Raw genomic sequence first — 12,612 nt, 5'->3', positions numbered from 1 at the left:
AATCTGAAATTGATCTTTTTTGAATTATTTTTTATGAATGGTATTGTATGATATTTGATTGGTAAGGGACAATTCTAGGTTATGGTGTTGCAGGGAATTTTTCTCTAATAGGGTTAATAAATGGAATAGCTTACCCCCTGGGGATAGTAAATTCTAATACAATTGACATGTTTAAAAATAAATACGATAAACATGCTGGGGTAAATCAAGAAGCTATCCGTACTTATAATGTATTTATGGTTGTCTTATTTGGGGCATTGTATAATATTTTGTCGTGTGTGTGTGTGTGTGTGTGTATGTGTATATATATATAATATAATTTTTTTTATTGTATTTCTAATTGGGTTGCTGTATTTTAGTAATGACATCCATACTTGTTATGGGGCGTCTTTTTCTCAGCCACATTGTTGGGCATTTTGCCTATTGTGGCATTATGTTTGTATATGTAATGTATTTATTTCAGTTTTTTGTTTGTACTCACAAGTGTTATGCAAAATAAATCTGTGTAAGCAAAAAAATGTTACTTTTTTTCCAGCAACAGTTTAATGTCCATCTTTTTTTCTTTTTTTTTGTGGAAAATGGATGGTACTTAAATTCAGACTTTGCTTAGATCTAATAGAATTCAAAAAAAGGGGAATACAGTACACACAAGAGCAAACCTGTCATGTTTGAGCATATAATTCATATGTCATCTATACGCCATCTTATTAATTTAATCTTAAGAAAGCAACTATTTACTGTAATTTAAATCAAAGCTATTAAGCATGCTACTAATATCATCTAAAAGCAATAGAAGTAGTTAAGGGTTAATTAAATTGGTTAGAAGGCAATGCCAGATTTTGGTGTCACTGGTTTTTTTTGTGACAGTTATGGAAACATAGGATAGCTTACCATATATTGTCATAAATTCTATGACAATGTGCACATGAAAAGGAATACAATATTCATGTCAGGAAAAATTGAGAGGCTGTCTGTTCTTGAGTGATGACAATCTTTTTTTTTTTTCATGGACAGTGTTTTTGTTTCTTTTATATTTTTTTATAATTTCTTTAATTTTGGAATACCGTACTTATAAAAAATGTTAATACTTTTTCAAAGCATCTTTTGTTTTTTTCCGCCAACTCAGAAAATTTGACTGTTGTGCCTTTGTTATCTGTATAAACACCCTATCTCTGTTATAACTTACAAAACATTTTGATGCAAGAAGGCATGAGTCTAGCACCATTCATAAATCAACTATTTTGATTGAAACATTTATCAAATAAAAAAATACGAAATGAAAAATTGATTCTCAAGTGTAATATCTTGTCAAAAAAATCGATTGGTTATAATATAGCTATATAATACTTAATAAACTGGCTAGCAAAATATATAATGCCGAATTATCGTAGGCGTGAACTTGTATTGGTCCATGAGCCCAAGCCTGCTCAATATTTCCCAGCATCTTCAATTTCGACTAAATTATGCAGGGCTATTGGCTGTTGCCATCTTGATAATATAAAATATTGGGTTTAGTTCCCCCCTTTCCCAGCTAATAAGTTTGAGCCCTCATATTTTCAATAATTTCACATGTTTTCATATTGTATTTGATATTTCAAATTTGTTAAATCCTTTCTATGAAATTACTTTAATATTTGACCCCCTTCACAAGCAAAGGCAAGCATTGAAAAAGGGAAAAGATTTCAAGTAAAAAATGTGTTATCTACTCACAAAAAGTTCTCAAGGTTACATTCTTATCTGAAATTGGCATACATACCTTGGCAGGCAAAAGAATAGTGTTTAGATTTCTTCCGTATAACTTCCGATTTAATATTACATCAAACATACGACAGGTTCAAAATCCTGAAATTTTTAGTAAATCAATATTGAAGGTTCTAAAATCATGTGTGAGAACTTCAACATGAATAGATATTAGACTCATCAAAAGTTGACCTATCGCAAATTGACTGTACTTATACTTGTTATAATGTATAAATTCTAAAACACTTTTTTTTGAACTTATCGGCTGTTTATTCTTAACAGCTTTTTCCTGTATTCGCAGAATTAACTGTATAGCCTTATTCCCATAAAATTGGTCACATTTTCTACAGTATACAATCTATAATTTAAAGACTTGAATTATGAAAGTTTGATCTGGTATATTAGTTCTTCTGGCCTCATAAATCTTGACTTTTTTCTAGGTGGGGATGTCATTGCTCATGATGGAACTGGTTCGGTATCTATATATGGAGATAAGTATTTCCCAGATGAAAACTTTGATGTGAAGCATAGTGGACCTGGTATTCTGAGCATGGCAAATGCAGGCAAGTGTTACATTAATGGAATAACTTTGCAAAAGTTATATATATACTATTTTAGTTTTCATGATAAGTGTTCTTATTTTTTTCTGATTTAACCCCGAGGCACTGACTGGGTTTTAGAGATCTCAAACATTTTTTTGAATTTGTGCACAAGTCAGTAAGTTGTTTTGAGATTCTTTAAGTACAGTGATACTTCAACTAGTAGACATTCACCCAGACATGAATTTTTAAGAATGTTTTGAAAGTGATTCAGGTACTTATCTTTAACTTGAGGCACACACAAAATCTTCATTTTAGCCTTGTTTGGATGCCACTTTTTAGCCAAGACAGTGTGGCCTTTTGGTCTTTTTTCTGCTGTTCTATTTCTCTGATGAGTACTATCTTTTTTCTTCTACATTTTTTCATTAACCATTAAATATAATGCCTAAGGATAATGCAGTCTTATCTGCAGTGTCAGCATTTTTTTAGAAGCAAGTTCCTCAACATCTTGAACAATGAAAATAGCTTGAGCAGTTTGATCATGACTTTCCAAAGGCAATATTAAGTTTTCTGACTAACTCTGTCTTATGCTATGGTAATGATGATAGCATGAAGAACTTTCTACAGAGTCAGACTGATAAATGAGTCGTCAAAACATCAGCAAAGTACACCTATAATGAATTTTCATCTGGTTTTCAAGCATGAATTGTCCCAAATTTCTTTATCTCATCTAAATCTCCTTATCTGTAAATTTACCTTTCTAAAATGCTTGGCCACAATCCCTTTTTTTCTTGCTGGAAGTCATTCTATTGGGGCGTTTTGAGTACTGCATAATCCTCTATGCTTCGCGGAGCCCTTGGGGCTCTCTGTGAACTCTCCAGGGGCTCCGTGGCAGCTCGAGCAAAATACAAAAAACAGTAAATTCGGAAAAAATTATAGGTATTTTTGAATAATAGTAAATCAGTGACTTTGATGAATGAATAAAAAATAGGGGCTTCCTGAAACCGTAACAAAATTCTACAGGAGGAATCAGCACAAAGGTTGAATTTCCAAATGATATGCAAGATGTACAAAATTGCAGGCAAGCTGCTTTCTTTGATTGCAGTGCTGAGGATTGCGTAAACATAGACAATATACAAACTGAACCTGACACTGCAAATTTCGACACTAATTGAAAATTTTAGAGAAAGTCTAAAGGAAGAGGATGAAGATGAGATAAATGTAGTCCTTGTGGAAGAAACAGTGGTGTAGGGTGAAGTTTCGTTTGTGCAGATGCTGTCAAAATATTGAAAGAACTGCAGCATTTTTTTTATGTCTGACGCAACTGTTTATTGAAAGTCAGGCTGCCAAGGGTGTGAACTGCATATAGAAAGCTGTTATTGACCATTGGAAAAAATAAATTTATTTACAGTACTGTTCTTAATTTTTTACTCGCATCATTCAGTGATGCAAAAAGTTAATGTATGTAATGGACTGTATACACTCAATGGCCAAAAAATTAGGACTATCCCTCTCGCAAGATTCAACCCCTCTGTGTAGCACGTGTGCTGATGTAATAAACTATTTTCTGATAAAAATTCTCCTGGTCAGAATCACCAGTTTACGTGGCAATTTGCCTGTTTATGGGGAAAACAAGATTTGAGTGATTTTGAACGTTCTGTGATTGTGAACACTAGAAAGGGCGGTTTCAGTATTTCCGAAGCAGCTAATCCTCTTGGCTTTTATCGTACAGCAGTATCTTTAGTTTTCAAAGAATGGCAGCTAAACCAATAAACTTCAAGCGGAATAGTGGGGGCAGAAATTGCTTGTGAACAAAAGAAATGCCAGGTAACTGACACACTTTTGTGTGCAGCAACAGAAGAGCTTACAACGTAACAAACTGCAGCGCAATACAACTCTGGATCATCACAAATCATATCCGTACACTCTACAAAACGGATCTTAAAAGGAATTGATTTTAATAGTGGGCAATTAACAAGAGTCCCTTTTGATTTTGCTGCAAATGCGAAGAAAACAACTTTTGTGGTCGTTGAGAATATTGAAATTGGGCACTTGATGAATGGAAGAAACTTGTCTGGTCTGATGAGTCAAGATTTCGTCTCCATGATGTTGATGGCAGGATCCGTGTGTGGCACAAGCAGCACAAAGTGGTGGATCCTGCATGTCGCATGACAATTGCTCAAGCAGGTGGCAGCGGAATCAGTCTGGGTAGACTTTTCCTGGTATAATCTTGGTCTCTTATTTCCATTAGAAATATCTGTCAATGCCAGCGCCTACCTCCACATCGTTGCTGACCATGTGCACCCATTTATGACAATGTTTCCTTATGATGATGGCTATTTCTAACAGGACAATGCACCCTCCTACGGGGCTGGAATTATCTTGTATTGGTTTCAGAAACATGATTCAGAGTTTCAATTGCTTCAATGGTTCCCTCAATCACTCGATCTCAACCCAATTGAGCATTTGTGGAATGATGTTTATTTAAAGTTCTGTTAAAAGCTCCGAAACACCACCTTCTGATCTCGGGGAATTAAGAGCTGCTATTTCGTTAGCATGGGCTAATATTCCTCCTCAACAGTTTCAGCAAGTTGTAAAGTCTGTGCCTAGAAAAATATCTGCTATCATTAAAGCCAGATGAGGTCCCACACGATATTAGTGGTGAGTAGCACGAGGTGTTCCTAATTTTTTGTCTACTGGGTGTATAGTGTCATGTCAAAGTAAATACAGTATGTATTTTAACAAATGATGTATCATATAAAGTGATAAATATTTTATAATTATAGAGAGATGTTGCTGTACTCTAATTTACCTGGGTCCCGGGACATTCAAAAAATCAGAGTCCTTTTTGAGTGAAAGTTGGTCCCTCTCAAAAACATTTACCTTGAAAAAAATTATGTGCCCCATAATTCACTGGTATCTCTTCCAGCATGCCCCAAGTCTTTGATCACCTGCTTATAGTTCTTCGTTGAGACTGAGCGGTGGGCCATGTTCTGAGTAGGAGAAGAAAGTATCTGTGAATCCAGTAATTTTCATTTCTAAAAACATGTTCTATCCAAAGGTTCATTTATTTACTTTCATTGTCTACTAGTAGGAAAAGCTTGCAAAGAAGTTCATTAGCACTGAGAATTTAACATATGGAATTCCATTCCGCACATGTAATAAATCTAAAACGAATATACAGTTGATCCCGCTTATAACATTTCTCCTATTTAGAGCTTTTATAACTTAGTATAACTTATTTTATTTTCACTTTAAAGTGTTTTCCTATTTACAACGTTTTTTATGCCGGTTTTTTGAAAAACGTTATAAGCAGGACCCACTTTAATTAACAGTTGAAGGTACACATTTATATATTTACTGATAAATCAATCTATAAATTTCCTTCTGATTGATTTTACATTTTGTTAAAAAAATCGTAGCACTTTCAATATCTTCTAGTCAAATTTAAAGCAAATTAGATTCTCTCCTCTCTCAGACACTTATCTTTTGACTCCCTATTCATACTTTGGTTACCTGGTAAAATGATTTTATTTTCCCTCCCGATGGTCCACCATTCTGATCTGTTGCCATTTAACTGCCACATATTTTCGCACCTGAATGTGGGAGCTATGTCAGATTTGTGTTGGAGAAACTTGACAGTGTGCTTATGTATGTATGCCCAGCATTTGGCGTGTTTTGTGTTCAGTAGGTGGTGCCATCTATCTAGCGCCACAACTAGATACTTTCTAAAACAGGGCAAGCACACCAATGTAATGTAGAAGCAGTTATAAAGGGTGAATTTGTTGCCCCCTAGTCCTAGCGTGTCCCTCCTAGTTGCGGCCCTGCGTCTATCCTCCAAACTGGTGGTAATGCATAAATGTGAAGTTTAATGTATACATTTGTGTTGCAGGTCTGTGTAATTGCCGTGGCAACCAGAAATTTTTTCAAAGGAATAGCCAACTCAAAATTTGTAAACCTTAGAAAATCACATTTTTAGCGATTACCATTGCACAATCACAGGTTCCAAACCCGGATTTTCACCAAAAGCAATATTTGGGGGATTTATAAGGGGCCTCCCCTGAAGATTAAAAATTAAAAATATTTTTGTAGCGAATTAAAATATTGGAATAAAATTTCTATACTATCGGTTAATTTAAAATTGTTTTTTGAGTGTTAGAAAACTTTCTGTGAAGAATTAAGATCCTTGTGCCCCTCCAAAAGCTGATTCTGAGTACCAGACTCATGATTTTCGCAATGCGAAACGGTGACTACTACATAGCAGCTAGATGACAAAACTGCGGATATATAGGTCTAGTTTTTACCGATTTAGTTTTTTTTCCATAATCTCAGGTTTTACAATTTAAACAGGCGTTCCAATCCTTTACGATTCAAAAAAATGCCCATTCACAATATTGTAGGAACAAGGTGAATTTACGCCATATAGAGGCTGTCTTTGAAGCCGCGAAAATACCATAATTTTCTGGTATATAAATCGGAGGGGAGAAAATCTGCAGGGGAAAAGAAACTCAGAAATTCGACAACTGCACTGCCTTTCATTCAGGGAAGCAACTGGGTATCGCTTATCTTATTCTTCAACAACCCGCATGTATATCAATACAGTACAGTGTACAAAGTAGTAAAACCACTTTTTCACGGTCACGCGATCATGATAGACGGTAAAAAAAAAAGGAAAGGGGAAAAAAGTTGGAGGTTTTTCTTTTTTTCTTAGAACTAGGGAAGAATACATCCCGGAGGACACGTGAACACAATTTTTATGAGTCCTTTTACGAAATTCCAGGTATTTGACGTATTACAGTGGGTCAATGGCATCTCTGATTATAGGGTAAATTATGTACATCACATTTTTAAATTATTCACTTTATTTTAAATTAATTTATTTTTATTTCAATTTTATGAGATCGTTACGTAATTACGTACGTCAACTGAAAAAAAATCTGTCCCTTACGATTCCGTTAAAGACATGTTTTATTGTATAAACAAGGTGTCCTGTAAGTTCTGGCATAGCCTGTATCTCATCAACCGTTTGTCATAGAGGTATGATTCCAGATTAAAAATGCTGAACAGGCATTCAAAAATTACCCTGTACTAGTTTTGAGAGAAAATACAATGTGTAACAAAATAAAACATCTACATTTTTATACAGTCCCCCTGTGCTCCAACTTCCAATTAGAAAGTTGTTGCCGGTCTCTCCTGATGCCAACAAAAGCAATTCAATGTTTCTAAGTAGTATTCAGAGATATTTGAAAACTGATAAAATTTGGGAAAGAACAGCATTAAATGTGGGTAAAATGGTTTTAGCGATATTTAACGCTGTTCTTTCATAAATTTCCTATATCTTTTGAATTCGAATACCTCAGTGAATATTGCACTCAGAAGTATGGCATGTTTTTGTTGGCATCAGGAGAGAAAGAGGGCAAGAACTTTCTAATTGGAAGTTGGAGCACAGGGGAATTGTATAAAAATTTAGATTTTTAATTTTTTTACACACTGCATTTTCACTCTCAAAACTGGCATAGGTTAATTTTTCAAAGCCTGTTGAGCATTTTTTAAATTAGAATCATACCTGTATGATGGACAGTTGATGAGATAAAGAGATAAAGGCTGTGCTAGCACTTACAGGACACCCTGTATATATGTTTACATTGTTTATTACGTCTGAATATTAAATGTTCTGGCACGCATTTAAAATTATATTTGGTCATTGAAATTGAATATACTGTTTGGTATGAAGTGTTTCCTTATAGAGAGAAACAATGTCGCTCTTTGCTGCTAAATACAAAGTACTGGATACCAAGTGGAGATGAAGAAAGAAGTTCAAAAAGAAAATCCACATGCCTCTGCAGGGAATTGAAACACCAGCTTCTCCAACACAATCCGTGGGAGTGGTTTAGGCTCTGAGTACGAGAAGTTGGTGGTTCAAATTTCTCACAGAAATACTGTATATACTCGTGTATAAGCCGACCTCCCCACTTCAGGACCACCAAAATCGCAATAAATTGAAAACCCGTGTATAAGCCGACCCTAAAAAAAATCCATGCATTTCAGAGAAAAAAAATTCTTATATTTTCATGCAAAATTAATAGTTTTTACTTGTTCATCTTTCTTAAGTTGTGAACCTGTTTATTGTTAACAGTGCTTGACCACACAGGAGAGATTACATGACTGGTGCATTGGAAAATGAGGATGTCCCTCATGTGACATGAACTTGCATATTTTCTTATTTCAATCCTCTGTAATGCTCTCTATAGATGTTTAATGCACAGGGAAAACATGACCCTAGAATGTGAGAACTATGGACTGCCTTGCAAGGAGAAAGGAACAGTTTTACACAGGCACTGCTGAAGTCCAGTGAGAACATAAAAAACTGAAGGAGAATGTATATTAGTTATAGAGAACATACTTCTTACTAACACTTGATATGCATTGGTATTCATGGAAAGATCATATTTTCTATTATGATCCCATTATGCTTTATTAGGCCTATTGTTTTGTTGCCAACCTTTTCTTTCTTCACAGTCTGTATCATTCAGTTTAATGAAGTCCTTTGCTGTGGATTAGGTTTGTTTCATGTCCTTGGACAGTGTTCAACATCGCACAAAATCTTGCTGTTCCTTAGAAATTGTCAAGCAGTGTTATTTGTATGTATAAAATATATAAGGTATAGAGAGGTGACTTGCATGTGGTGTTTTTGCTTGCATAAACAAAATATATTTTTTTAATCCTAAAGGTTATTTGTAAAAGCTATGCAATTGTTTCAATAGTTTATATTAATATGGTTCTTCAATAACTTTTTTTAGGCAAAGACACCAATGGGTGTCAGTTTTTCATTACTACAGTTGCAACACCTTGGCTAGATGGTCATCATGTTGTCTTTGGTAAAGTTCTTCAAGGTATGGATTTTGTTCATGAAATAGAACATTTGCATACAACACAAGAAGACCGACCTATCAGTGATGTTATCATCAATCGATCTGTGGTAGAAGAGTTGAAAACTCCAGAGCCAGACCAGATCAATCCTAATATGTAACTCTTCTTACCTACAAGTTCTAACCATGTAATAGGATGGAGAAATTGTTCTGTAGGGAAATGCGAGCAGCTATTGTTTTTCCCTGCTTTTTATACTTAATATTTATTGCATGTCACACTGGTGCAATAGTTTTTTATAGTCTGTGTGCCAAGTTTTTTACCTGTGAAATGTAAACAGTTTGATTCTGAGAAAATATGTTGTGAATGGCATAAGAGTTTTAATCTTTTGGATGGGATATTGATGATTATTAATATCGCTTCCCTGTGATCTGTTTGATTTATCAGATCTGCTGCTTTCTATAAATCTTTAACAGATGTAAGTTATGTTTCTTGCAGAGTTACATTTTTTTTTCTGCATTTCAAAACTAGTCTTGTAAAATTTTTTGAAAAACATTCTGGTGATACAATCAATCATATCCATATAAAATTTTCCATGCATGGCTCAGCTTTATTTTTGTTCTATGAATTAGAAAAATCTCAAATCAAAACTTCAGTTTCTCAGGCCTTAATTTAAATGCATTTTAACACTTTTACAACTTTATAAAGATTTGTAAACCAAAACAAACGTTACAAAGTATATATTTAATATGATTCAAGTGTGAAAATTTATAAAAAAAAATCCCTTATTTTTTCCAAAAATTAAAGGCTTTTTATTGAACTAGTTTTTTTTTTTGCTCATTTCTTATTAACTTTTTCATGTTTCTTCAAAAATGTGTGAAGCAGGGCCTCCACTTCCTACTTTTTGGTAAATGTTATTTTTTGTTCTACTTTCTGTGTTTTGTCCTATTTTTTTTACCAAATCTTGTCAATAAAATTTAACTTTTTTTAAATGAAGAGTGGAATCCTCAAAATATTGCCAAATAATGCAAATGTAATAGATGGCAATTAATGATTCTGCCAAAGCAGAAGTTGTATAATTTTTTAGGTTATTTTTTGAGGGGGGGGGGGTGTGTGGGCCACATGGTTTATTAATTTTTTCTTTTCTTAGTTTGAGGGTTCAGAAACTCATTTTGTGTTAATGGTTTGGTGTGGTTAAAAACTTCTATCTTTATAGAAAAAATAATTTTATATTTACTAGTTGATGGTTTTGGACTATTCATTGTACACAGTAACTAACATTCAAAATTATGGTACACATTTTTTGTGTAGGTAAATCTACAGTTTGCATAACAAAGCAGTTGGATACTTGGACCTATTCTAGATATTGTGATTCTGATGCTTCCCAATAGCATTTAATTGTCTTCTGTGTATTTTTAGGACATGCAGAGGCATAAACAATGTTTATAAAGCTCTGCAAAGTGCTAGGAATAAAAGTGCTTCAAGTGTCTAAAATGATCATGCTGACATTGAACAGTAAAATTTAAACAAATGTCTTTAAAAATAAGATGGACGATCACAGTAAAATTTTCCAGTTCTTTTATTTACATTGGACCTTGTAATTTACACATTTTGCACTATGTTTTTGGAAGTTGTCTCGAAGAAGCTTCATTCTTAAACTTACATCTCTTAATAATTTGCTGTGCATCAAGGAAGTGAGTTGACAGACTGGACATTAGAAAACTCCTAGAAGAAAAACAATATATTCTGAAGACACAAAGAATTATGTGGTGGTTAGTACGCTGTTGTGGCCCAAAATTGTTTTTGTTACAAATTTATTTCTCTCGTTTTGCTTTGGCTTGAAACAATTTTATAGGATACAGAAATAGTGTGATGGAAATTGTTTTTTTGAGGTTTTTCTAATAAGGCTGATTATAGTTTTTAAAGGGGGTACCTTCCCCTTTGTCTTACTTTTTATAATTTTTTGAGTGGGATCCCTGGTGAAGTATTGTACTATTTACTAGCATATATGTCTGAAACATTTAAAAATATATATATAGAAAGTGTGGGATGTGTGAAATTTTTTTTGAATTCCTCCCATAATACCCTCTATTTATGCTTTCACTTTTTTCCTAACTTGCTCTTAAAACTATAAGAAAATATGTAAAGACACTGACCTTAATCACAGATGTTAGCTAATAAATTCATTCTTGCACACTTGCTGGATTATGTTTTCCCTTTATTTTCTATTTTACAATTCAAGCTTTTTTTTATTCTTGAACAAGTTTTTTATATGAACATATTTGATCCAAATGTTTTATTTATTTTTCAAAATATAATTTGATGAGCTTTCATGGTTTTCTCATTCAAAGGGAAGATGTTATTTTTCAATCAACTAATAGCTTGATGAAATATTTTCTTCCAATAATATGAAAAATGGCTATCCCAATGTATCATTTTCAGACTTTTAATAAGTAGTCATATATATTTTTGGTTTTTCTTTTTTGATAACCATTGGTGCCTTATCTTTGATATTCATAATATGAAAGTGAAACTTATCCCCCAAATGAGTTTAACTGTTTTGATATATTGGTAGTCCTATTAATCTACTCAATGAGAATCGATATGAAAAGTTGTTCTGAGAACAGCTTCAATGATTTCTGAAATACAATTTTCTATAATGTAGCTGTACTTTTTTACAAAACAGAACTGCAATGGAATTCCATACCTATAATTTCCATCTGGAAACATTTGTTCAACATGTAAGATTGTTCACTTATGGAATTGATTTTTATATGAATGTTTATTTTATACTGTGGTAACAGTTGTCGTCTTTTTCTTTTTTTGAGCTTACATTTGGAGCAATAAAGCAGCTTTATACAACATTTGATTAGTTTAATTGTTTAATTTTTCAAAATAATATAATCTCTTATGTTTTCCTAAGAGATCTGTCCAGGGCAATTTTAAGTGTTAGTTCATATAGTTCATATACTGGGCCAAACACGAAAAATAACCACTCCATTGCAAGATGACACTCCTAATGCAGTAAAACCTCTTTTACGGACACTAGGGGGACAAAATAAAATTTGTCTGTAAAAGAGGGGCGACCATTAATCGTGTTTTAAAGGCATACTTTTTGATTTATATAAATGAATACTTATATAAATGAAATATTTATTGGTTTCTATCAATTATGCAGATTTTTTGAATACGGATAACTTGTTTATCACCATCTGTAGTTTTTCCTATGAAAAAGTGACGCGGTTCAATTTCAGTGTATTACTCAGAAGTATTTTATCCCTATAGTGGGCAACGGGGCACCAGTATCGTTCAGTGAGGGATAATTACAGGTTGTGGGGTCACTGAGTTTTTCTCTAATAGGGTTGCTATTAAATGGAATAGCTTATCTTCCTGCCCCCCCCCCCCAGGTTTGTGAATTCTAACATGATACATTTAAATGAAATATGAGACATAGTATGGATAACTT

General features: G+C 33.5%; 1 protein-coding gene across 3 annotated transcripts in view; it reads left to right on the top strand.

Annotated features, from left to right (window-relative positions):
- Window positions 1-12,010, top strand: part of LOC149073980 (peptidyl-prolyl cis-trans isomerase B-like) — a 40,970-nt gene extending 28,960 nt beyond the window's left edge. For all 3 annotated transcript variants that reach the window (XM_089246859.1, XM_089246857.1, XM_089246858.1), the window contains 2 exons: window positions 2,181-2,303; window positions 9,080-12,010. In XM_089246859.1, the coding sequence (XP_089102985.1) occupies window positions 2,181-2,303; window positions 9,080-9,309 (353 nt within the window). In that variant the 3' untranslated portion in view covers window positions 9,310-12,010. The remainder of the gene's footprint in view (window positions 1-2,180; window positions 2,304-9,079) is intronic.
- Window positions 12,011-12,612: the final 602 nt, after the last annotated feature.

Source organism: Pholcus phalangioides, unplaced genomic scaffold (assembly GCF_987345545.1).
Source record: "Pholcus phalangioides strain wild (caught in Gottingen) unplaced genomic scaffold, Ppha-v1.0 ptg000017l_1, whole genome shotgun sequence".
NCBI lineage: Eukaryota > Metazoa > Arthropoda > Arachnida > Araneae > Pholcidae > Pholcus > Pholcus phalangioides.
Note: the sequence above shows the minus strand (reverse complement) of the source record. Positions and strands in the feature narration are given on the sequence as shown.